This window comes from Seriola dumerili, unplaced genomic scaffold, assembly GCF_002260705.1.
Source record: "Seriola dumerili isolate Sdu_G_001 unplaced genomic scaffold, Sdu_1.0 BDQW01001845.1, whole genome shotgun sequence".
Lineage (NCBI taxonomy): Eukaryota > Metazoa > Chordata > Actinopteri > Carangiformes > Carangidae > Seriola > Seriola dumerili.
The window spans coordinates 221887-245952 of record NW_019176100.1 but is presented as its reverse complement, the minus strand read 5'-3'; the positions used below and the strand labels follow the sequence as shown (position 1 = coordinate 245952).

At 42.1% G+C, this 24066-nt stretch overlaps 2 protein-coding genes across 5 annotated transcripts in view; both read left to right on the top strand.

Annotated features, from left to right (window-relative positions):
* The first annotated feature begins 317 nt into the window (after window positions 1-317).
* On the top strand, window positions 318-18247 carry dmgdh (dimethylglycine dehydrogenase). Its single transcript, XM_022768790.1, has 16 exons — window positions 318-513; window positions 1092-1260; window positions 3086-3184; window positions 3279-3443; window positions 3739-3943; window positions 10027-10275; window positions 10380-10578; window positions 11138-11307; window positions 11412-11565; window positions 13428-13593; window positions 13770-13900; window positions 16010-16227; window positions 16379-16536; window positions 16633-16692; window positions 17200-17334; window positions 17426-18247. Exons 1-16 carry the CDS (start codon window positions 392-394, stop codon window positions 17636-17638), a joined length of 2613 nt encoding a protein of 870 aa, XP_022624511.1. The 5' UTR covers window positions 318-391; the 3' UTR covers window positions 17639-18247.
* Window positions 18248-18831: 584 nt separating this feature from the next.
* arsb (arylsulfatase B) overlaps window positions 18832-24066 on the top strand; it is a 54159-nt gene continuing 48924 nt past the window's right edge. For all 4 annotated transcript variants that reach the window (XR_002665840.1, XM_022768782.1, XM_022768781.1 and 1 more), the window contains exons 1-4: window positions 18832-19417; window positions 20355-20541; window positions 20856-21046; window positions 21460-21667. Coding sequence is in view for 3 of the 4 variants with exons in the window: in XM_022768782.1 (XP_022624503.1) it covers window positions 19157-19417; window positions 20355-20541; window positions 20856-21046; window positions 21460-21667 (847 nt within the window). In the remaining variant the exon portion in view is untranslated. The remainder of the gene's footprint in view (window positions 19418-20354; window positions 20542-20855; window positions 21047-21459; window positions 21668-24066) is intronic.

Sequence of the window (24066 nt, the reverse complement as noted above, 5' to 3'; positions counted from 1 at the left end):
CTAAAATAAAAAATGACTGGAGCCATTCACAAACGTTTTTTCTTGGGGTTATTTAACCTACATTTGAAAGCACACGAACACTCAGAATAAATATTTCTCCCAATAGAAAAATGAATGAAACATTCCCACTTGTTGCTGAGGGGCTGTGTGACCTACATTTGGAGTCTGTGGCACTCAAAGTGTTAACTTGGATGAAGGTTCGTCTGGGTAAAGTTTCGCGCTGACTTGGTTGTCGACCTGTGGGCGTGCCAACACGGCTGTCAGTGCAAAAGCAGGATATTTGTAACTACACACGACAGTACAGGGGTCCAGGGAGAGGGGGGCTGGTTATGCTTTGAGCTGCATATATAGTTGGGTTCTTTTTTATTAATATTTAAATATTTTCTCAACCATGTCTCGGATATTAAACCTAATCAAAGTTCAGTTGCGGAGAGATTTAGCCGCGCATGGAGGAACCGCTCGGCTTCCTTTGAGGACCATCTGCTGCACTGCAAGAAAACAAGCTGAGGAGAGGTTAGGATAGTTCAGTTTTATGTTCAAACGATTCACGTGTTTGACGGACTTTTCATTAAACACGCTTTAGTGACGGTATTAATCACAAATAAGGGTATACAACAGCCACAAAACGCTTCAGTGCTTTACTTGCATGCGTAAAGTTGCGCAGCTGATTGATTCATGCAGCAAAACTGTATGTGACGTGACCAGCTGTGACACTTACAGTGTGTATCACATTATAATCTCATAGTGACTTCTCTGGTTGCACATTAAGTTTTGGCACAATTAAAACTGATTCCTGAAGTGCACACAACTATTCACCTGTAGGGCTGCAACCTTTAGTCGATTAATTGATTAGTCACTTGACAGAAAATTAATTGGCAGCTATTTTGAGAGTCAGATAAATATCTTAGTAATTTTTTGAGCTGGTTCCAGCTTTTAAAATGTTTTTTCTTGTGTTTTTGTTTTTCAGACACGATAGTAAACTGAACATCTTTGGGTTTTTCAGACATTTTTGACAGTTTTTTTGAAACATTTAATTGACTAATTGAAAATATAAACCCTTTAACCCCCTTCTCTCTTTTTCCTTTCTTCAGCGATGCGTCCACAGTTTTGGGAAAGCGGTGGAAGGACACAGCAGAAACCGTCATCATTGGCGGTGGGTGCGTGGGGGTCAGCTTGGCGTATCACCTGGCCAAAGCTGGCATGAAGGATGTGGTGCTGCTGGAGAAGTCTGAGCTGACGGCTGGATCCACCTGGCACGCTGTACGTCCGCCAATGTCTGCATTTCTTTTTTTCTTGCTGGTCTGAAGGTGCACTAAGCTGGTTTAAGGGCAAATCAGGTGGAAGACCAGGTGGCCTGTGTCACACAGTGTCTTCACAGCAGCAATATATTTTTTTTTAACATACTTTCATTTAGCACCACGGCTAATTTTTATTTTATCATTGATTAATCTCCTGAATATTTTCTTGATCAGTTGTTTGGTCGATAAAATGTCAGACAATAGTGAAAAATGCCCGTCACAGTTTCCTAAAGCAGGTTTTTTTTGTGTCAGAGCAGAAAAAAGCTCATAACTACCTCCCAGAGCTTGAAGTGATATTCTAAAATTGCTCGTTTTATCTGAACAAGTGTCCAAAACCAAAATAGATTCATTTACAGTCATTTATGACAAAGAAAAGCAGGAAATCTTCACAATTGAAAAACTGGAACTAGACAATTTTTCACATTTTTACTTGAAAAATGTCTAAAATGTTTAATCGATTGTCAAAATTGTTGCCAATTAATTTTCTTTCTTTTTAATCAACTAATCGCTGCAGCGCTACAGTTCATAAAACAAAGAAATTTAGATTATTTCATCATTTTTTACTTCGGTGTGTTTGTGTGTTTCACAACTTCTCAACATGGTTTTCTCTCGTATCGAGGCATTTCCTTGAAAATCATAAGATAAATGAGCGTGTTAATCAGACATTAATTACTGTCATTATTATCATCATTATCATCATTACCATTGCCTCTTCGGTTTGTGTCGTTCAGTAGTAGCGTCGTATCCGTGGCGGCCAGCTGTCACCTTCTAGGTTTTCAAGGCGTCGGAGGCCTCGACCCACTTACCCGTCTGCACTGTCCCTCATTCACTGACAGACACTTCACTTTTAATGCTATTAATACATGTTTGACGTGTTGGACGGGTAACTGACTCTGATTCAGTTACTCTCTTCATATGGAGAGTCTGTCCCAGCATGCATTGGGTGAAGGGCAGGGTACACACTGGGCAAGTTGCCAGGTTGATGTTGACTGAAGAAGTATGCGTGTTCTTTATAGTTTAAATAAGAATTATTCATTTTTAATGTGCTGCAGTCGGTTTAAAGTGAAGATGCGGTGGTGAATCCATTGAAATAATCACAGTTACTTCTTGGTTCACAGTATTTTGTCATTTAATATTGTTGACAGCAGTGGTTCCCAACCTTTTCCCACTCATGCCGCACAAAAACAATGAAAGGAGTGATTAAACATTTTAAAGCTGTTAAATATCGTTTTGGTTTTAAGACATTTTCAAACATTATTTATATTTTTATTTTTTTATAATTATATTTTTTCACCCAAACTGTTCTCTTTTGCAAATGATTTGTCGGCCCACTTGCAATACCTTCGAATGTGAAAGGGGTCGCTTGGATTATCACTCAAACTGTGATTTCACTCAGATCCACAAAGATTTTTAGCCTCATTTAGCACACTGTTTTGGTTTTTGCTCCACAACCGGCACTAGACTAGATGTTGAACTTACTGGAGCATTTAGCAGCTAAAACGAGATAATGTTTCCATCAGGAGTTGGTGGAGACCAAAAACTGAGCTAAAAGAAGAAAGAATATTGGACTTAGATTCATCAGGTGGACACAAACATGACTTTAAGTTAATCATAATGTTGCTTGATGTGTAAATAATAAACATGTTCAATATCTAAACTTAGAAGGTAAATAATATGTCAGTGTTTCTGCTGCCCCCAAGTGGCCAAAAATTAGTAAATACACCTTTAAGTTGGAGTGTGAAAATTGTGTCTTCATGAATATTGTGTGTGTGTGTTTTGTATTTCAGGCTGGTTTGACAACATATTACCATCCAGGCATCAACCTCAAGAAAGTCCACTATGACAGCATTAAGTTGTACGAGAGGCTGGAGGCCGAGACCGGACAGGTGAGGCGCGTCGCTCGTCCATCCGTCGCAACTCTGATGCGAAGCAGGTGTGTTTGTGTGTTCGCAGGTCATTCGTACCGTCTTTTCTCTGCAGGCAGTGGGCTTCCACCAGCCCGGCAGCGTCCGCATTGCTTCGACTGCAGCTCGAGTGGACGAGATGAAGTACCAGATGACCCGCACGCACTGGCACGTGACGCCACAGTACCTCATCGGACCGGAGAAAGTCCAAGAATATTTCCCTTTGATCAACATAGACAAGGTCTGTACGAAACCACAGACACGTCCTTGTGAATTAATGATAGATTGACAGTTTTGAATCAGTCAATAATGATCATCCTGGCGTGTATTTCTGAGATAACAACTCGTCGTTTGTGGTCGGCGTCTTAACCTTTAAGCCAAACTTTAGTTTCCTAAAACAGCTGGCCCCTGTAGTTTTTAGCAAATGCTGCATTTCCTGGGGACTACTTTCAGTGGGTGTGTTCATGGTGATGAAGGATTCTAGAAAACTTGTACCCTCTGTTTGCGGTTATCTGAAGGTTTCTGTGTGTTTCCAGGTGTTGGCAGGTCTGTACACCCCAGGTGACGGCCACATTGACCCTTACTCCCTGACTATGGCGTTGGCTGCTGGGGCTCGTATGTACGGCGCCCAGATCTACAACCCAGCCCCGGTCACCGCCCTCAACCCAACCGCCGATGGCAAGTGGGACGTCCAGACTCCTCACGGAACAATCCGCGCCAATCGCATCGTCAACGCTACAGGTTTGTGCTTGAATGTTCATACTCTTGCCTCATGGGGATGGAGCTGATGTTTATGCTTCATCTCCTGCAGTTTCAGCTGAAAACAGGGTTAAAAGTTCAGTTTGTGCTTTAGTTTCAGTACGCTTTTCAAACATGCACCAACTAGAGGGTGTGATAGATATATAGGATACAACAAAACTTTACTTTGAAAGGTCTTCCAACCCGTTTCCTGCTAACACATAGAAACGTTGAAAAGTCCCACTCAAAAATGTCATTCAGGTGCAGTAATTCTCATCATTTCTACTGATCAAGACGCAATGAGCCTCATGCAGGAACATTTTGGAGGAAAGCCAAATAAATAATAATATATGTACTGTCACTGTGTTATCTGGGGACAGTGTGCAACAGGAGACCTTTGCCCACATGGACCACCGCTTGCAGAGTTCAGGGAAAAGAGCTTTTGGCTTGAACTGGGTCATACCAGTTCTGGGGGGATTTTGTTGGCAGCGACTCCCCTCATCCCTGCTGCTGTTGCTTGTTTATCTGGTGAAGGTCAGGAATTTGCTTTAGTCTCTTTGCCCGGTCTGTCCTCGTCTGTGTTGTGTAAGATGTGGCAATTTATAGGTCACGCATATTTCTCATTCGTCACCTTTTTTTTTTTTTCAGTCATTTTGAAATAAACAAGACGGGATGTGAGAGATTGAACAGCAATTCTTAAACTATGTTCACAAAGAAATATTTTTCCAGCCTGCTGTGGGCTGTGATGTCAGTTATAAAATGTTTTTGTATGACATTTTTTAAAACAAGCTGGAAAGTCTCCAGTTCCGTTGTTCCAGACGTCTGATGTCATCTTAATAAATAGATCATTTTTTGATTGGTCAATCCATCAATTTTCTGCTGCTTCTCCAGGTCCAGGTCGTGTTCAATGATTGATTCATGATAGTATCAGGAATTACTGCACTTTGACTCTACGTGGTCTTAAAAAGCCTTGAAGGTGAACCCTGCAGAAACCCTGATGCATAACTAAAATAGTGCACTGATAGTCGCTACAATCCAAAAACATGGTCCTTGAAAATGTCCTAGTACACTCACAAGCATTGCACTGAAAATAACATTGTAACGGGGCTTTGCAGAACAAATTGTCTACAGCTCCTTCACATCGGCTCGCTCCATATTTTCTCCCTAAATTTGCACATTCTGTTCTCTGGTTGAAGCCAGTTGCTGTATCTCGTAGGACCCTACTGGCCCTCTGCCCTCACTGTCTCCGACAGCCAATCCAAGTAGGCCAGCAGTTCAGGTTTCATCCAATCTTGAAGCAGCAGCTCATGCACACCTCCTGACAGACGGCTTTTTAGCTTTTTGCTGCTGTGCTGATGCTCATGCTCCTTTTTGTATGCAATGACCTACACGTCACGTTCATGAGTGTGCAGATGAGCTGGACCTGTTTTGAGTTGTAATTTCAATATAGTCACACCTGCGGGTTTGTTTGTTTGTTTGCATTCTTGTCTCACAGTAAGATAAATTCACATTTTATTGGTAAGATATACCAATTTCCAGTCTTGATATTGTGTGTTTAAACATAGGATTTTACAAGTACAGCCACAAACTTGTGCAAAACTCCCGGACGCTGCGTTTCTCCTCTCTCTATATGGAGTTTGTGTCTGCAATTTAAAGACTCCCATCCAACAACAGATGCTTTATGATCTGCAGACATATAACCCCAGTGGGTAAAGCAGCTAGTTTAAAATTTCATCCTTAAATATACCACATAGCAAAGCAGACAACTCCCAATAAACAACGGCAACCTCAGTGTTTTTCTGATGCATTGTGCTCACATATTGTTGAAAACGCATAACCCACAAGCAGCTGTTTTGTTGAGCTTGCATAACACCATCCATCTTTAGTTAGACATTCTCTCCTCTCTCTGCTGCTACCTCATCCAGAACCACTTCTTTTTTTCCAGCCAACAAATCTCCCTCCCCCACATTTTATTTCCACGACTTCTGCTCAACGTTTAAACCCAAAGTCTGGGGTCATCTGGAACGTAGGCTTTACCCCCTCTTCCCAATAGTTATGCTCCCCTGACCAGAGACCCCTAATAAAGGTCAAAGGTCAGGTTCCTTGGAATGCGACCCCATCGGATCAGTTTCAACATTTCATCTTTTGTAATTGAAGAAGGAAGTTAATGTTCTGACCACTGTGTGAACGGTAGACTGCACTTTCTCAAATCTACAAACCTGCAAATCTATACATCTTATCAATAATATCCTTCAGCCCATTTCTGTTTGATGTTCCCCGACAGTATTTGTTCATACAACATAGGTTTGGTCAAGTTTGCATTTGTGCTGCCACGTGGAAGAGCAGAAGCTTGATGTTTCAACCATTTACTTTTAGCTAACCATTTCAACCATTAGCCTAATCCATCGTTTTTATATTTAAATTATTTATCAATTACTTTTAGCTAACTATTTATTTTTTAGCTACTTTTAGCTAAGTATTTCAACTAACTATACTTTTATCTAATCATTTCAACTGTTTATCTAACTTTTATGTAGCATTTTTACTATTTGAACTGTTTATCCATAACACTTCGTGGTTTTAACCATTACCATTACTTTAAGCTAATGTTTTGGAACAATTATCCCATTACTTTTAACTATTTGAACTGTTTATTAATTACATTTAACTATTCGGACTGTTTGTGCATTATCTCTGCTTGCGTTCTAACTAGTTTTGACCATAGTTGTAGCGTTCTCTGGTGTTTAGGAGTTACAGCTGACTCAACATGTGGATATATTTTTTAAATTCAGCTTCTCCACAGTCTTTCCATGGACCCCAGTTACCTGCAGAAGTACCCCCTGGGGTATAAATTTAATAAACGCTGGGAATCACTGCTTTAGCCTGTGAGCTTTTGAACAAATTTTGAACTGATTATTATAAGTTTAGATTCATAAACAGCATGGGCGGCTGATGTGGACATAGCAGGGCTTCAAAGGTTGTTTTATTTTGTTGAGCTGGTTGACTCCATCCATCAATGCACTATTGCTGTGTATACCAGTGAATTGGCCCAGTGTGCTGGCACCTGGTAAACATGCTCCTGCCTAAACTGCCTGGCACCTTATCAAGATGTTGTGCTTATGAACCCCCCCACCCACCCCATCCCATCCCATCCCATCCCATCCCATCCCTCACCATGGGATAAAGTTCACATATGGAACATGTGCAGAACATAAATAGACTCTGCATTTTAATGGGTTGCAGACTTGGCATGCAATGCATGCAAAGGGTAACATCATTTAGAATATATTCAAACTATATTATAATATAATATATTCAAATTGTTAATGAGACTCACTCTCGCAACACAGAGCTGAAGATAGCAGCAGAGATGAACAGCTCTCAGTGCTCCAGCTGGCTCTGGTCACAGCAGCTGAGTTTGCACAAGGTCCACATTGATTTTTGTTAAGTTCACATGTCCCACTTACAGACTCAAAACACGGCATATTTGTTTTGGGGCTGTTACAGCATAACCTGGTTTATAAAACATCTTGTGGGTTTGCATATTTTTTTTAATGGCTCTAAAGACTCGAAAATATGTTTGACTCCAAAATAAATTGAATCTAAATAAAACAGGCTCTAAAAATAAAAAGGACTTAAAAGATAAATTGCATTAGGCCTTCAGAACTTTCAGTCTCAGAAATATATTGAGTTAAATGTGATTAAAGCTGCTATAATCAGTGCTTTGATTTCTTTCAGCTCATTGTGTTATGGCCCACAGCTTTACAGTTTAAGCTTTTAGGATGCATGTAGCTGTTTTAAGTGAAAAAGCTCTGATAAACCCACATTAGCTACCCACCCTGCACCAAACAGCTGACAGACAAAGTTAGCAACTAGCTGGTGAACATAGTGGAACATGGTGTAGATCAAAGCAGAGCTAAAAGGGGAGTTAACATCTGAACCAAATATGTTTTCTTTGTCAACTATTTGTGCTAAACCATAGAGATGGAAACAACAGAAAAAATAATCAAACAAATTCTTATGTTCCTGTGCATATTTCAGTCAGCTGACCTTTATTTCAGCCTGATATATTGTCAGATCTTTGATGTATTTCACTGAGAGTCCACGCTGCACCATCATGAGAGGGGAATTCCACCTAGTGAACAATTGCTGCCGTTACATAATGCAGGCTACATAACTGTAAATGCCTGAGGCCAACTGCTGCCTCATGCTGTGAAACTAGGTAATGCACAGAGAGTCGAGTGTCTTTTGGAAACACATGAAACGTCCGCGGTTTTCCTCGACGCTGTGACTCGGGGCGACTGAGAAGAATGTGTTGTAACTGCTGGAGCTGCTGCGACTGTAAAATCCAGATACACTGGCTCAACTTGTAAACCGTACAAGTGTGAGGATGTTGATACTGGATATCCTTGTGCTGATTACAAGAAAAATTCTCTCCTTTTATCGTTGCTATTTTCACACACTTGGCCACATTTTTCTGAGTTTTTCTCCATCTGTCTTGGTGCTGGGTTTCTATTTTTGTTGCTGGTAGTCTGAATGTGTTTCTACTTGTTTCTAACATGATGGTGCCCTGTGCAATTTTTGATCTTCTGATTAAAAACCTGCACATTTTCAATAACCTCCTCAGTAACCCCTGATCATATCAAGCCATGCAGATAGTTTTGGTTTAGTTTGTAAAGGTTTTGAATTTACAGTCGCTGAGATTTCTGCCTCCTCCTTAGTACAATGGAGGGAAATTGAATTTTGTTTGTGGTGCTCTCTAATCCACAAAACTCACTGTGGACAAGTCACCTACTCTCTAGAGAAGAAATAATCTCAATGAAAACTGCTGACAGCTTATGTTTTGAGATTTTTCAGTTGCAACCAGCTAAAAACGTAGCTAATAAATCCCATGCTATTGCTCGACAATAAAGTCTCACACGGGAATGGTTGTGTTGAATCAGCGACAGTCACTACAAAAATACTTGCGCGTTTGAAAATCTTATTTACAGGTGCGCCTGGTGAGTTCAAGTGATTATCAATGCAGGATTTTTTTGGGGGGGGGATTTCACATGTCAAATTACCTGCGATTCAGTCCGTGCGTTTGCTTGATATTTCTATGAGAGTAGTCGAGGTTGGAGAGAGTGATTACAACCTGTAAAAGAAGCAGCTGCGGCTCAAGCAGTACAGCGGGTTGTTCATTAACCATCCACATGTCGGCGTCTCTGTGAGGAAGACACTGACTGAAGTCCAGATTTTCCCAGGTGTGTGCGTGTGTGCGTGCATGGGTGTAAATGAGGCACTCTAAAGCATTTTGTCCTGTTCTATATTAAGTGTTTCCTGTTTACGAGGAAACAGTGGATTCACTTTTCTTACCAAATGGTGAAAGAGGGGTGTCGCAGGAGGTGTGCCTTCTCACTTACAAACACAGCCATTCATCAAACTTTAGTGTGTCCATGAGGAGAAATAAACTCTGTGTTTTCACCCAATAAAACAGGGAGAACATTGTGAAACAGCCCATGCAACATTTCCAACAGATGTGTATAATGGAAGCAGGGCAGCTTTAAAGGAATAGTTCCACATTTTGTGAAATCTGTTTGTATACTTTCCTGCTGAGGAGATCAATAACTCTGATGTCAGTCGGTCAAAATATGAAGCTACAGGTAGGAGGTAGTTAGCTTAGCTTAGCATAAAGACTGGAAACAGGGGAAAACAGCTAACCTTGTTCTGTCTGAAGCTAAAAGTCTGTCTATTTCTTGTTTGTTGAGTTTTACATGTTAGTTTTTGTACGGATATAAAAACGAGATATAAAACAACTTGGAACTTTAGAGGAGGTGAGAGGCAGGTTTTTGTTGACTAGCTGTTTCCCCCTGTTTATAGTCTGTATGCTAAGCTAAGCTAACTGTCTGCTAGTTCCACTTTCACACTGAATGCACATATGAGATAAGAGTGGTGATCTCCTCATGTAACTCTCAGCAAGAAAGGGAATAAGTGTATTTCCCAAAATGTTGAACTATTCCTTTAATAGCTACCGAGTGAATTTGGTGCTGAATGAAGCACTTTGGTCTTAAATACATGAATTTAATCCCATCTCCGTTGGTTTCCAGGTTTCTGGGCCAGGGAAGTGGGCAAGATGATTGGTTTCGATCACCCAACCATCCCGGTGCATCACCAGTACGTAGTCACGGCAACAGTACCAGAGGTGAAGGCTCTGAAGAAGGAGGTGGCCGTCATCAGGGACCTGGAGGGCTCTTACTACCTGCGTCAGGAGAGAGACGGCCTGCTGTTCGGACCCTATGAAAAGATGGAGAAGATGGTGCTGCAGGACTCCTGGGTCAGAGATGGTGTACCTCCAGGTCTGTCTGCCACAGAGGAAGCTCTGTCGATACGTTAAAAACGTTTCTTCTAAGTTTCACATTATGTTTTTGTTTTTGTGTTTTTTTTTTCCTGGCTGCTGCAGGTTTCGGGAAGGAGCTGTTCGAATCGGACCTCGACAGGATAATGGAGCATGTTGAGATGGCCATGGAGATGGTGCCTGTGCTGAAGAAAGCTGACATCATCAACATCGTGTCTGGACCAATCACATACACCCCTGACCTGCTGCCCATGGTGGGACCACACCAGGGGGTCCGCAACTACTGGACCGCCATTGGCTTCGGGTATGTGTGGAAGGACAGTGGTTGGTTAGTTTAGTCTTAGTCTCCTGACCAAAAAGGTTTAGTCCAATTTCCAGTCGTTTGACTTTAGATATTTTAGTTGTATTTAAGTTTTCCTCCTAATTTCACTGTTAATCCAGTACTTTCTAATATTAACATTACATTAGCTTACCTTTTTATAAATGCCTGCATGTTTTCGAAGTTTGTTTCAGCTGTTTTTGTTGCCGCCTCTTGTTCTTAATTCTTCTCATTAACAGGAGTTTCAACCGGACAATTGGCTGAATTAAGTTCTGAGATAGAGAAGTTTGGGCAACTGTTGAAACTATTTTACTAGTCAGGAGATACACTGTGTGTTTCTGCAGATGCATGCTTCACTAGACTTTACATTCATACATTCTTCATAGTTTTCCTTTTCAAATGTTACTTTTTATTTAGTTTTAGTCTCATTTTCATCATTAAAAATAGGAATTAGGTGTTAAATAAAGATTTCATTGATTAACACTGGTTAGTAGATTGTCTCTATGATCAGCAGAAGGTAACAGCCTGGACTCTGTGTGTTCAGGTATGGAGTCATCCATGCTGGCGGTATCGGTAAGTTCCTGAGTGACTGGATTGTGAATGGAGAGCCTCCCTACGACCTGATCGAATGCGACCCTAACCGCTACGGAAAGTGGACAGATGTTCCTTTCATGTGCGCCAAAGCCCGAGAATCCTATGGCTTCAACAATGTGGGTAAGAAGAACACAAGAGGATCGCACAGTCGTCGGGTAAACACTTCTGTTTTTACTGCCTCTTAACTGTTGGTCATCTCTTCTTCACTCTGACGGTCTCTGCAGTCGGTTACCCCAAGGAGGAGCGCTTTGCCGGACGGCCAACCATCCGAACAAGCGGCATTTACGAGCTCCTGAAGGACAAAGCGTCCATGGGCTTCCACGCCGGCTGGGAACAACCTCACTGGTTCTACAAACCTGGAGACGACACTGGATACAAGTAACTCTCCTTTTCTGCTTCTGCTTCTTCTTCTTCTTCTGCTTCTTCATCTTCTTCTGCTTCTTCCATGCACCAAGTGCGTCACAGGAAAAGACATAAAATGAACATGAGATGAGATGTAATAAAATAAAATGATAACATCGAAAAAATAAATGAAATAAACAATTGAAATAAGTTAAAAACAGATTACATAGAAAGCATAAAACATAACAGCGTTTAAAAGAAGTACTGAGCAGTGCACAATGAACCGTCATTAATCTTTAATACTGTCTGTGTTGTTTGATTGGTAACATGCCTGCTGCACTATAACTACAGTATCTTAGACCTGAGCTATAGCGGGCCATTTCCATAAGTAAACATTTAAACGTAATGTTCCCTGCTTTTAATTTTACTGCTAACAGCTGTTGCCGTCCTCTAATTAACCACATCGTACATTCCTGGACTGCATCCACACCACATCCGCTTTCCCAGTTTACAACACCCTATTATCGCTGTGGTCAAAGAAGGAGAAGCTGCGATGGTCTGCGGTGGAGCTCGAAGGCAAAACACTGTAATGAGTGTACATGCAAAAAAACATACATGCATATTATACAGAATATGGTTTTGTGCAGAAAGGAACCTGCATGTGTGTCAGAAAAAGTGTTGGAGGACACAGTGTTCTGGGTGAAGATGGGAGGTGTGCAGAGCAGACGCCTGTCATCACACAGAGCTCCCTTCCAGCGTCTTCCGGCTCCACACACACAACATCCAACCGTCTGAAAGCAGAGGACAGCTGCTAACGCTCAGCCACACATGCAGATAACCGTCAATAACCTCAGCTTCACCAGATCGGAGTCTTTAAATACGCACCATGACATTAAAAAAAAAAAAAACCCAACACACACAGAGTGTTTAGACTCGTACCGAACCTCTGTAAAGTGTAGAATCCAGTCGGCGCTCTCTGCAGCTGCTTGTCTCATATCTGTGACACATAGAGAAGATCTGAGAAGCTGAACGTCTTGAAAAGTCTTGAAAGGATTTAATTCAAAAATAAAAAAAAAGTTCTTCACAGTGAATTGTAGATTGAACTTAAATTTTTAATAGTGAATCAATCCATCCATTTTCTGTTGCACATCCGGGTCCAGGTCGTATTAATTAAATGAATTATATCTTTAAGAATTATTGTTAAATACCACGAGAACCACTGAAGAAAATGTGATGTAATAGTAAATGATCGTCCCTGCTTTATTTATTTGTTGTTCATTTATTTGGATCCCCATTGGCCACTACCAAGGTAGCAACTCGTCTCCCCGGGGTCCGCTCAAGTAAACATGACATCATAATGCAAAACCATGTAAATTAAGATCAAAGACAAAAAAGGAAACAAGAAAATAATGACAGATACAAACAACAGTAAAAACTACTAATAACGATAATAACAACAGGGACAGGACTTTATCTAAAGTAAAAGTAAAACATTACACAACTCGAACAACAATAATACCATTAAAAACATTGACACAGTGACTGAAGAATAAGATGAGGTTTGTCGTCATGGACGCTGCAGTCTCTGTGGTATTAAAAAGGTCTTTAACAGTCTTAAATTTAACTTAACCTTGTGTTTATTTGTGAGCACGTTAGCCTGCTGACGTTAGCAAACATTTAGCTCAAAGCGCCGCTGTAAGTTCGGCCTCACGGAACCAGCAGCATGTCGGTTTGGTCTTTCCAGTCTTACGAGCAGTAGTTGTATAATTCTGTCCTTCTGTTAGAACAATGCTCATCCATTACGCTCATACATCAGTTCTGCATTATTCAAACTAATAAAAAACAGCCAGTAAAAAACAGAGTTTAGATAATGGGTCCATTTTGTTGCTTGAACTCAGGCCCAGTTTCCGTCGCACCAACTGGTTCGGACCGGTCGGCAGAGAGTGCAGGCTGGTGATGGAGAAGGTGGGGGTGATCGACCTGACGCCTTTCGGAAAGTTCGTAGTGAAGGGGAAGGACTCGCACAAGCTGCTGGACCGACTGTTCGCCAACACCATGCCCAAGGTAGAGCACGTGTTTACTGAAGTGGGAGCTGATGGCTTCCTGTAGCTGTGAATGCTGGGTAAGAGGTTAAACGGATCCATCACTGAGATCCAGTGGTATAGTAGTGTCACACAGGCGGTCCCACTCTCCCCGCACATCGTCTAACAGCTCCTCTTCTTGCCTCGGCGTGTTTTCAGGTGGGCATCACTAACATCAGCCACATGTTGACACCCACCGGGAGAGTCTACGCCGAGGTCACCATCACCCAGCTGGCGCCGGGAGAGTTCCTGCTCATCACTGGCTCGGGGTCAGAGCTACACGACCTCAGGTGAGCTGCACGATCGCACGCACGTTGATCTGTCTTCACAGGTAACAGGTGGCTGATAGTAATGAGTTAGGTTCATAATATATGAAGCTTAAAGTGTCTATAATTAATATTTTTATAGAAATGACGATGTGAGACAAAATGCATCTTGGGAATCGTAGTTAGCAGTTGATATCTCAGTGACACTTTGAGGGAATTTCTTCAAATTTGGCACAAACGTTCACTCGGCCTCAAGGATGAACTGATTACACCTTGACAAAGGTCAAAGTCACTGTAACCACACAGAACACGTGATTGGCCGCAACTCAAGAACTCACATGCTAATTAGCTGCAACTGGACCGACTGGCAGAGGCTGTATTTCTACTTTATCTTCAGTACTGAGGTTCAACTGGGAGAGTTACATGTCGGTCAAAGCTGTTAGAAGTTTTCCATCTGTGAGCCACCTGACATCGTCTGTAGAGAACATGAGAGGAACTTCAGCCTCTGGGAGCAGAGGGTTCGGCAATAAGATTCATTCTTACACGACGAATGAGATACAATAAAATAGATAAAATAATAAACGAACAGATAAAATACAAATTAGAACATAATTACAATCAAATAAAGTGACTAATGACTAAAAAGCAAATTCAATTAAAAGTCAGTTCAGTTCCTCTGTTAATTAGCGCCCTTTTTTAGATGTTGCACTACTGATGTGCGTCAGAAAAATGATCCCGGATCTGCTTAGTTTTCTCTATCAGTAGTTTAAGGCCTAGGACCAGTGTTACCATGGTAACAATCAATGACACCTGCGCTGACCAGTAGCGCCCAACAACAACAAACAAGAAAACATGGTTCATAATTTGTGGTTTGCTAACAAGGTTATGGAGAGAGCAAAGAGAAGGGAAAGAGTTTTTCTTTTTTTTTTGTTTCACTCTTCATGTAAAAGGTGAAACTGTTGAACTCGTTCAGAGGACGGACATGTTCTGTTGGGGTACACAGGGCTCAGGGGTTGGATTGGGTTCCTCGCTCGGTCTTAATTTACCCAGAAGTCATTGTATCACAGTCCGACTTAAGATGCTCAAGAACTAAAATGCTTTGTGGCAACGGATGAATTCAGACTCTAGTTCATCTGACGTCTGACTATTTGTTTCATCTAAGACACAGACAAAGTCTGTCTTTGTGAAACCAGCTCCTGGGTCTATGTGGGTTCATCCAGTTACATAAAATAAGCCTGGCAGCCACAATAAAACCTGTTACTGCAGCTTAAACTCTGCTTTAGTAAACTCTGCCTGGATGACAGATTTATCCCTGAACAGACACAGCTGTGGGGACTCTCCAAAAAGACAATACCAAGGGACTGTCCCTCAATTGTTGTAGAAATATCTCCACTTTATTATCACATTTCCAACACTTATTATGTTTTTTAAGCTCATTTTAAACAGTTTTAGGTGTGTAAAATAATATATAAGTGCTTTTTTTTTTATAATGGACGAACATTTGAGAATCACGTCCTGCCATAAATCTTTACCAATTCACGATCCCTCTGCCATATTAATATTTGAATATGTGGATTTTTGTTTTATAAACCACTAACCCTAACCCCCACACACACACACACACACACACACACACACACACACACACACACACACGCACGTATAGGTGGACAATATTCAGTTTCCCTGCACACAAAGCAGAGTACATGATGCTAACAGAGAAGCTCTCAGTCAGAGAGGAGTCTCACACTGCGCTGAATAAAACTCTCTCACACTCTGTTTTATACGGCAGAAACCTTAAACCCTTCAGCAGCTGTTAACTCAACGCCTCTCCGTTTGCTCCAATCAGGACGCAGTGTATTAAACCTTTCATCCGCGTTCCTTCACTGTAACTAACGCTCTGCCGCAGCCTGAGGGAGGCGAGGGCGGTTTCAGGCTCTGTAGAGACCTCTAGTGGAGACAAGGCGGGACTACAGATGTTGAGTTCAAGGAGGTCACAGAGGGAAAATTCAAAACATGAGATGTGAAATATTTACTGCAAATAAGCCAGAAACATCCAGGTGGTTAACGGCAGAGATGCTGTAATGATGCAGGATTAAAATCTCTTTGCTTTGTGGTTTTACCTTCCCTCAGGTGGATCGAGACAGAAGCTGCAGACGGCGGATATGACGTCGACATCAGCAACGTGACGGAGGACATAGGCGTGCTCGGCATCGCGGGACCGAACTCGCGCAAAGTTCTTCAGAAGCTGACGGAGGAGGATATGAGCGACGCCGGTTTCAAGTTTCTCCACTGCAAGTCCATCAAGCTGGCCGGCATCCCCGTCCGCGCCATCAGGATCTCCTACACCGGTACTGAGCGCTTTTCTGAAAACAAATTAAACAATTTGGATTCCTTGCAAACTACACCAGCCGCAAATACTGACATGTACAGAAGAAATCGTCTAACTTACCATATGGTGATGTTGTGTGTGTGTGTGTGTGTGTGTGTGTGTGTGTTTAGGCGAGCTCGGCTGGGAGCTGTACATCGACCAGAAGAACATGGCGGCCGTGTACCAGGCCATGATGGAGGCAGGAAAAGACGAAGGCATCGACAACTTCGGCACCTACGCCATGTCCTCCCTCAGACTGGAGAAAGGCTTTAGAGGCTGGGGAGCTGAGGTACACACACACACACACACACACACACACACACACACACACACTAATGTACTTTTTTACTCTCTGCTGAGGACATGAACTTGTCGATGTTTACAGATGAACTGTGACACGAATCCTCTGGAGGCTGGTTTGGATTATTTCATCAAACTGAACAAGGTAACGATCGCTCTCGTTTTTGAACTGTGTGTTCTTCACCATAACACTGATGAAGGAGAGAGATTCGCTGCCTCTGTTTGCAAATACTACGGGGAAAAGCTCATTAGTTAGTGAGAACTTTAGGCTCTTTTCTTTTCTAATTCGTTTCTTATTTGTCATTGAGTGTAAAAATGGCTGTAAGAGGGTTTTTCCTACATTTATCCTCCTGAAAAATCTTGTTTTTGTGGCTCCTTCACAAAGGTTTGTAACCAGGACGAGCTGCATGCGGACTGACTTTTACAATTACAGGCGACAAGATATCAGATTTGAATTAGACTTTATGAATTTCCTTTTATCATTCGTTGTAACGTCAGAAATGTTAATGGTTATTTATCAGTTTTTAAAAACCTGAAATAGTTTTTGCTTGTGGGGGAGCTCATGTCTCTTTGGCAGGAGCTAAGTTCCCATGATGCATCTCTTAACTACAAACAACCTGAACGTACACTCTTTGTGTCTGTGTGTGTCCAGCCGGCTGACTTCATTGGCAAAGCCGCCCTTCAGCAGATCAAAGCCAAAGGCCTGAAGAGGAAGCTGTCCTACATCACGCTGGATACTGACGATATCGACCCGGAGGGCAACGAGACCATCTGGCACAACGGCAAGGTCAGCGACGGTGAAAATCCTCCGTGTCCTCTCCTGCTCAACACATCCTGTCGTGTTCGGTTGTTTACGTATTCGCTGTTTTTCTCACCAGGTGGTCGGCAACACGACGTCCGGGGCCTACAGCTACAGCAGCCAGCAGAGCCTGGCGTTCGCCTACCTGCCTGTGGAGCTGTGCTCCGTGGGCCAGAAGGTGGAGGTTGAGCTGCTGGGGAGGAAATACCCCGCCATGGTCATCCAGGAGCCTTTAGTCCTCACTGAGCCAACGCGGACCCGGCTGCAGAAGAAAGCAAAGGGCAAAGCATAAGCACGGACTTCTCCTCCATCAGTTTATCAGCAGCTAATGAAGAACAATCCCACTGAATTATGAATGAGAGGTAAAGCTGTTATGGAAAGAAATCATGTGCAGGCCATGTGCCGAGGTGTTTGTGTCTGCGGCCACTCTTGGAAAAAAGAGGCTCGTTCACATCAGTCACAACTTCCTCTTCCCGTCCTGAAAACAGATCCGGCATGTGAGAACGCTCAGCGTCTTACGACTGTGTTTTTGAGAAATAATAACTGTCATGTGATGTATTTGCACCACAGTGTCTTAAAGTGTTGAAAGAGTAATTGACATTTTTTTTGTAATTCCATTAACGGTTTATGGGTCAATACAATACTTGAACATTTTCAAACAAAAAGGGTCAAATGAGAAAAAAAAATCAGCTTTTTGTGTTTATTTGAGAGTCAAGAGATGATGTCGCTGCATTTTACACAGTCCTCATCAGCTGTTATAAACACCAACAACCAAAAGAAACAGAATGTTTGCAAACTTGTACAAAGATTGTTTTTTTAAATCTGTTTTTTTTTACTAATATGTAATTAAATTGGTGTACATTGATACCTTGATAATTAAAGCAATGCACTCACTGTCTTGTATTAGGTGTTTGACTCCCTTCCTCCTCTTCTCTTCCCCACACGTCCTCAGAGCCACAGCTTTCTTCTGTTTGACTCGTTTAAACCCCAAGAACCAAAGATTACACGACTGTCTGAAAATCGTGACACGAGGATGAATTTATTGGTGAGCCGACTGAATCTTTACGAACTGGCTGCCATTAAAATATGGTTTTAAAAGTTCATTTTCATTATATTTTTTAGCAAACACTCGCAACGCAATAAGGTGCATCACCTGCAGCACATTACTGGCTTTTCATTTTCAACAATATCTTCTTATTACTTCACTTGGATGTTTGAGCGTCACTGTGCAGAATGATGCATGTGCAAAAACAAACAACAAACAAAATAAAAAAGCAAGAGCAACAACAAAAAAGCAGCAAAACAAACAAACAAAAAAGGAACAAAAAAAGAACAACAAACCCCCCAAAACAACGATAAAAAAAAATCAAGAATTAACAAAAACCACAAAAACAAAGAAAAGATAAACCAAACAAACCAAAAAACACAAACAAAAAGCCCCAAAACAACAACAATGAACAAATGAATAAACTCGAAAAACGTTGACCAAACTGGGCTTCCGTACTGTCACGTGATTGGCTGTTTTTTCCAGTCATCTGATTGGCTGCTGCAGCTGAGGCAGTGTTTTCAATCTGCGGAACAGGGAAGTGACTGACGGACGGAGGAAATGTAACTTCAGTCGTATTTAGTTTGTTATTGACAGAAATAAACACCGACAACTTCCAGTTCAGACGCACGGTGACCTGCTGTTGCTGCTCGGCCTCGTCTCTGTCATGTTCCCCTCTCTTTGAAACGAAGCCTGTCGAACTTTTTCTTCGGCTTTCTTCGGCTGAAGCAGTTGTTTACAGTTGTTTTACACCGGAGACTAACGATGGGAGACAGACGGTCGGTTCATTCGCTGGTGGTTGTCGTGTTTGTTCTCAGCTGTCCTCCGGTGTTGGCGGCTCGGAGGCCTCACGTCGTCTTCGTCCTGGCCGATGACTTCGGCTGGTACGATGTCGGCTACCACAGCTCGGAGATCAGGACTCCAAACCTGGACAAAGTTTCCGCCACGGGAGTCCGCCTGGAGAACTACTACGTCCAGCCTCTGTGCACCCCCTCCAGGAACCAGCTCATGACCGGGAGGTACCAGGTGAGACCCGCAGACTAATGTAGGATTCACTTACTTCTTCCCAAACAAAACCGGATGTAAAGCAACATCAGGCTGAAAAATAAAACCTTCATAAATGATTTAAGTCCAAGTCGTTTTCCTGCTGCTTTTGTATTTTTGCAAAACAGTATTGAATCTGTAGCAATAACTTTTCCTCAGACATTAAGAAATTAAAATTAATGAGCCAAAATAAATCAAAAATGGCAGTGCACGCACTGGATATTTTTCTGCATTAAAACCTGTTAATATATGTATATAATAATGTATGTAATATGTATTTTCTTTCTTGTCAAACACAGAACAACTGTATATGAGGTTTTTTAGCACAATGAGCACATCTGAGAGTAAAACAGATCATTATAAAAACAGTATAATAAGTTATAATAACCATTGTGCATCATTGAGTCAGGTGAAGATTTCCCATTTATACATTTACATTCAATTGAAAGGTGTAAAAAATGAACCGTGAATCAGAGAATTTCAATCAGTGTTTTCAGAATAATGATTTTTATTCAATAATAATAAAACCTTAGATTTTTATAGCACCTTTCAATGTACCCAAAGAGTAAGAAGAGAATAAGTAAATAAATAAAACATGACAAGATAGAATAAGGATGGCGATAACGTTGATTACCTATAATTTAGATATGAAGCTAATGGTAAGGAAATTCATACAGTGCATCATACCAGCCTCCTGCTTTAGACTCCAGGAAATAACTTGAAGAACTTTCCTGGGTGGAAAGAGTCTAATTTGGACGCTGATGGAAAGTAGAACCAGAGAGCAAAGTTGCGCCACTTCAGGGTTATTATGAAACTTCTCTTTCTGTGGTCATTGTCGCCACAAAGCCCGTTAGTTCCCTCTTCGCCTCGCGCCATGTTCAACCGACCTTGTTCGTCTTTTAAACGGTTTCCTCCGCAGATCCACACAGGCATGCAGCACCAGATCATCTGGCCCTGTCAGCCGTACTGCGTGCCCCTGGATGAGAAACTGCTGCCCCAGCTGATGAAGGAGGCGGGGTACGCCACACACATGGTGGGCAAGTGGCACCTGGGCATGTACAAGAAGGACTGCCTGCCCACACGCCGCGGCTTTGACTCATATTTTGGTTTGTATATTGTTGAATGAACATCTGAGAGAACAGTTTCAGTTAATGATGCACAGTCATTTTTGGAGATTTTTGCAATGTTGGATGAACATTTAACACGTCATCCACTTAGAGCTTCTCTCATCTGGACTTTGGTGGTTTGACAATAAGAAGTTAATGTTTACGGATCTTTCAGTGAATGAATAAACCTGAAACTATGAAAATGAGGGGGGGGGTGGAGGGGGGGAGGGGGGGCAAAAATAGGATTTTGAAGAGTGGAAATTACGCCCCCAGTGTTTCCACAGTTTAGATTTTGTGTTGTGTCTCGCCTCCAGGTTACCTGACGGGCAGCGAGGATTACTACACCCATAAGCGCTGTAGCCCCATCTCTGCCCTGAACCTGACTCGCTGTGCGTTGGACCTGAGGGACGGAGAGGAGGTCGCCACCGGATACACAGGAGCCTATTCAACTGAGCTGCTCAGCCAGAGAGCCATCAGCGTCATCGAAAAACACAACTCTAACAAGGTGACGCACACACACACACACACACACACACACACACACACACACACACACACGATCAGAGGTGTCAGTGAAGAGAGGCCAGGACTGTGGAGACATGGTCTCTCTTCACTGTTGCATTTTGAATTTGAGTTTAGCTGCAACACACTCTCACAGGTCTGTCAGACAATAATTATCAGTCCAGTCTTCTGTTAATGTCAACAGAAGACAAATAAATCGCCAAATATGGGAAATTAATTATTTGTTTTTTAGACAATGAAGGTTTGAGTTTCAAAAAAGCCTTCTGTAATTAGACTAATTAAAGGTTTCTGGCCTTTTCCGCTCTACAAACACAAGTCTAGGTCATTTGTTTGTTTGAGTTTACAACATTCAGCCACAGAGACGAGTCCTCACACGTCGTCCTCTTTGTCTTTCAGCCGCTCTTCCTCTACGTGGCGCTGCAGGCCGTCCACTCACCGCTGCAGGTGCCAGAGCGCTACACGGCCCCGTACAGTTTCATCAAAGACCACCATCGCAGGCTCTACGCCGGCATGGTGTCGGCCATGGACGAGGCGGTGGGCAACATCACCCTGGCTTTGCAGAAGACGGGGCTTTGGGACAACGTGGTGCTCGTGTTCTCAACAGGTCTGTGGATAAAAACGCACTGTTTGTGTCATGGCTGAGATTTGAAGCCTGGTCAACATGACGTCAAACACATGATGAACCACTATAACTGGTTTATTACTCAAACTAACAAGAACAACTTCTTCTTCTGGCTAGATTAAATTGTCTTTGTTTCAGTGGAAACTGACAGAGAAAGATCAGGCTTCACACACAGATAGGATAATCAGGTGATTGACTCTGGGAATGCTCATATATTTTCCACAGCTTTTTATTTTTTTTTCCAGCGGATTCTTTTATAGTGCGCCAGAATGGAAACCAAATCAGTGGATGCTAAGTGAAGAGCAATTACATTTTATGTTTGCGGACAGAAAACCACATGTTCTGTTCTGTGAGCATCAAAGCCAGTTTTTATTTTTTTTATTTTTTTCAGGGTTAAAGGGAGTTCAGGTGATAAAAACAAGGTTTATTGAATGAATGCATCAGAGGGTTAGATAACACATTTTACTGCACAACATGATCAAGAATGAGGGAGATATAACAGATTCTTGCATCAGGGGGAATCAGGAATATAATTAACCACTCGTGGTGCCACGTCCTGAGTCAGAAGGTGAGAGGTGTTTGTGTCTTAGTGTCATGTATGGGCCAACAAGGTACAGACCCAGGGCCACAAAGAGACACAAAATGACCAAAAGAGACATTAAATGACCACAGAGGAACAGAAAAACAGTCAAAAGAAACATAAAATGACGAGAAAAAGAGACAAAATGACCTTAAAGAGACACAAAATCACCACAAATAGATGCAAAATCACCACAAAGAGACACAAAAAATACTATAAAGAAACAGAAAATGAACAAAAGAGACATAAAATGACCCCAAAGAGACACAAAAGACATCAAACAGGCACAAAATGACCACAAATAGATGCAAAATCACCACAAAGACACAAAACAACTATTAAAAGATTATAGTCGTCTGTGTCTCTCTCAGTCTGGGTGTCTTTAACAGGTCTGTGTCCAGGGGTTTGTTGTCTCACAATCTGTCCATGACTTGAGGTTATTTGAAGTTACAAATAGCAACTATTCCCTCCTTTTAGATTATTAAAAGTTGTTTATTATTATCACCAAAAACCAGAGATTTAAACCTGATTCTTAACACTTATTTATTTTAGTTTGGATTCTCCACAAACTCAGGGCTGGTTAGGCTGAAAAAAAGGCAACTGTAATACTCCGTATGTCCACTAGAGAGCAGTGTTCTGTTGTAATTGTTGTAACAGGGGTTTGTGTGCTGGTGTCAGGATCACCGTGGCAGCAGGATGTGGAGATTTACAGAAAGAAGGTAGACTCCACTTGGCTCATGTCTTCACCTTCACCACTGGAGTCTCAGTTCTGTTGAATCCTGAAAAATATCCATCTTATAAACCTTTCGGTGGAGAACATAACAAGGCCAGGTCGAGGCTTAAAAACCACCATCTAAACATGTGCCTACTCACTGGTTTCCACATGTGGAGCTTCTAATGAATTGCATCTGAAGTAGGTAACTCCTTTGAGGGTTATTTTTAGGGGTTTTGGGAGGGGGGGGTTTAAAAGGGTAATTAGAGGACAGGAACAATGCTGTGAAAGTAAAGTGAGAGGTTTTTATGCCTGTGCTGGGCTGCGGTAGGTTGCCTGTTTCATTGTTCTTCCACACATTTGCTTGGCTCTGACCTCGGTGGATTCAGCCAGCCATGTGCTGTGCAGACACTGACTCTGCTGATTTGACACTGAAGTAAAAGACTCAAAAAAAAAAAAAAAAAACTGTGTAAATGTGATGTACCGGTTACGTAATCTCTGCTGGGACCAGAATATAGTTCATAAATCAATAATCATCCGTTTACGGAAAGTAGTTATCCGAATATGGAAAATCAGTGGCTTTATTAGTCTTTTTGTTTTTCCAGCTCTTAAAATTGGACTTTTTCTCGTGGTCAACATGTTTTTTGTTGACTCACATGTGTCAGACTTAACAGGAAGGAAATGAGCCCTGAAGTTGTTCCTTTACGACAAAGTTCTCTCTACTGTAAGCAAATAGATATGAGCTCCAGTGAAAGTGTGCAGGGGTTGGGTGGGGAGTGGGTGTGTGTGTGTGTGTGTGTGATGGTGGGGGTGGTGGGGGTATTGGCCTGCAGAGAGCCGGAGCAGCTTGGAAAGGCATTAAGGAGCAGACGGTCTTTTCCAGAACAGTTCGGGAATTGACACAGACTACTTCCTGGACTTGCATGACACTCCGCCGCTGAAAGGGGAGCCCTGGCTGGATGCGATTGGTCAAGTGTGTTTATACTGGACTGGCTGACTGGGATGATGACAGTCGGTCTAACTGCCTGTGTGTGTGTGTGTGTGTGTGTGTGTGCACTTGTGTAATGGTTGGACGCTGTGCAGGAGTTT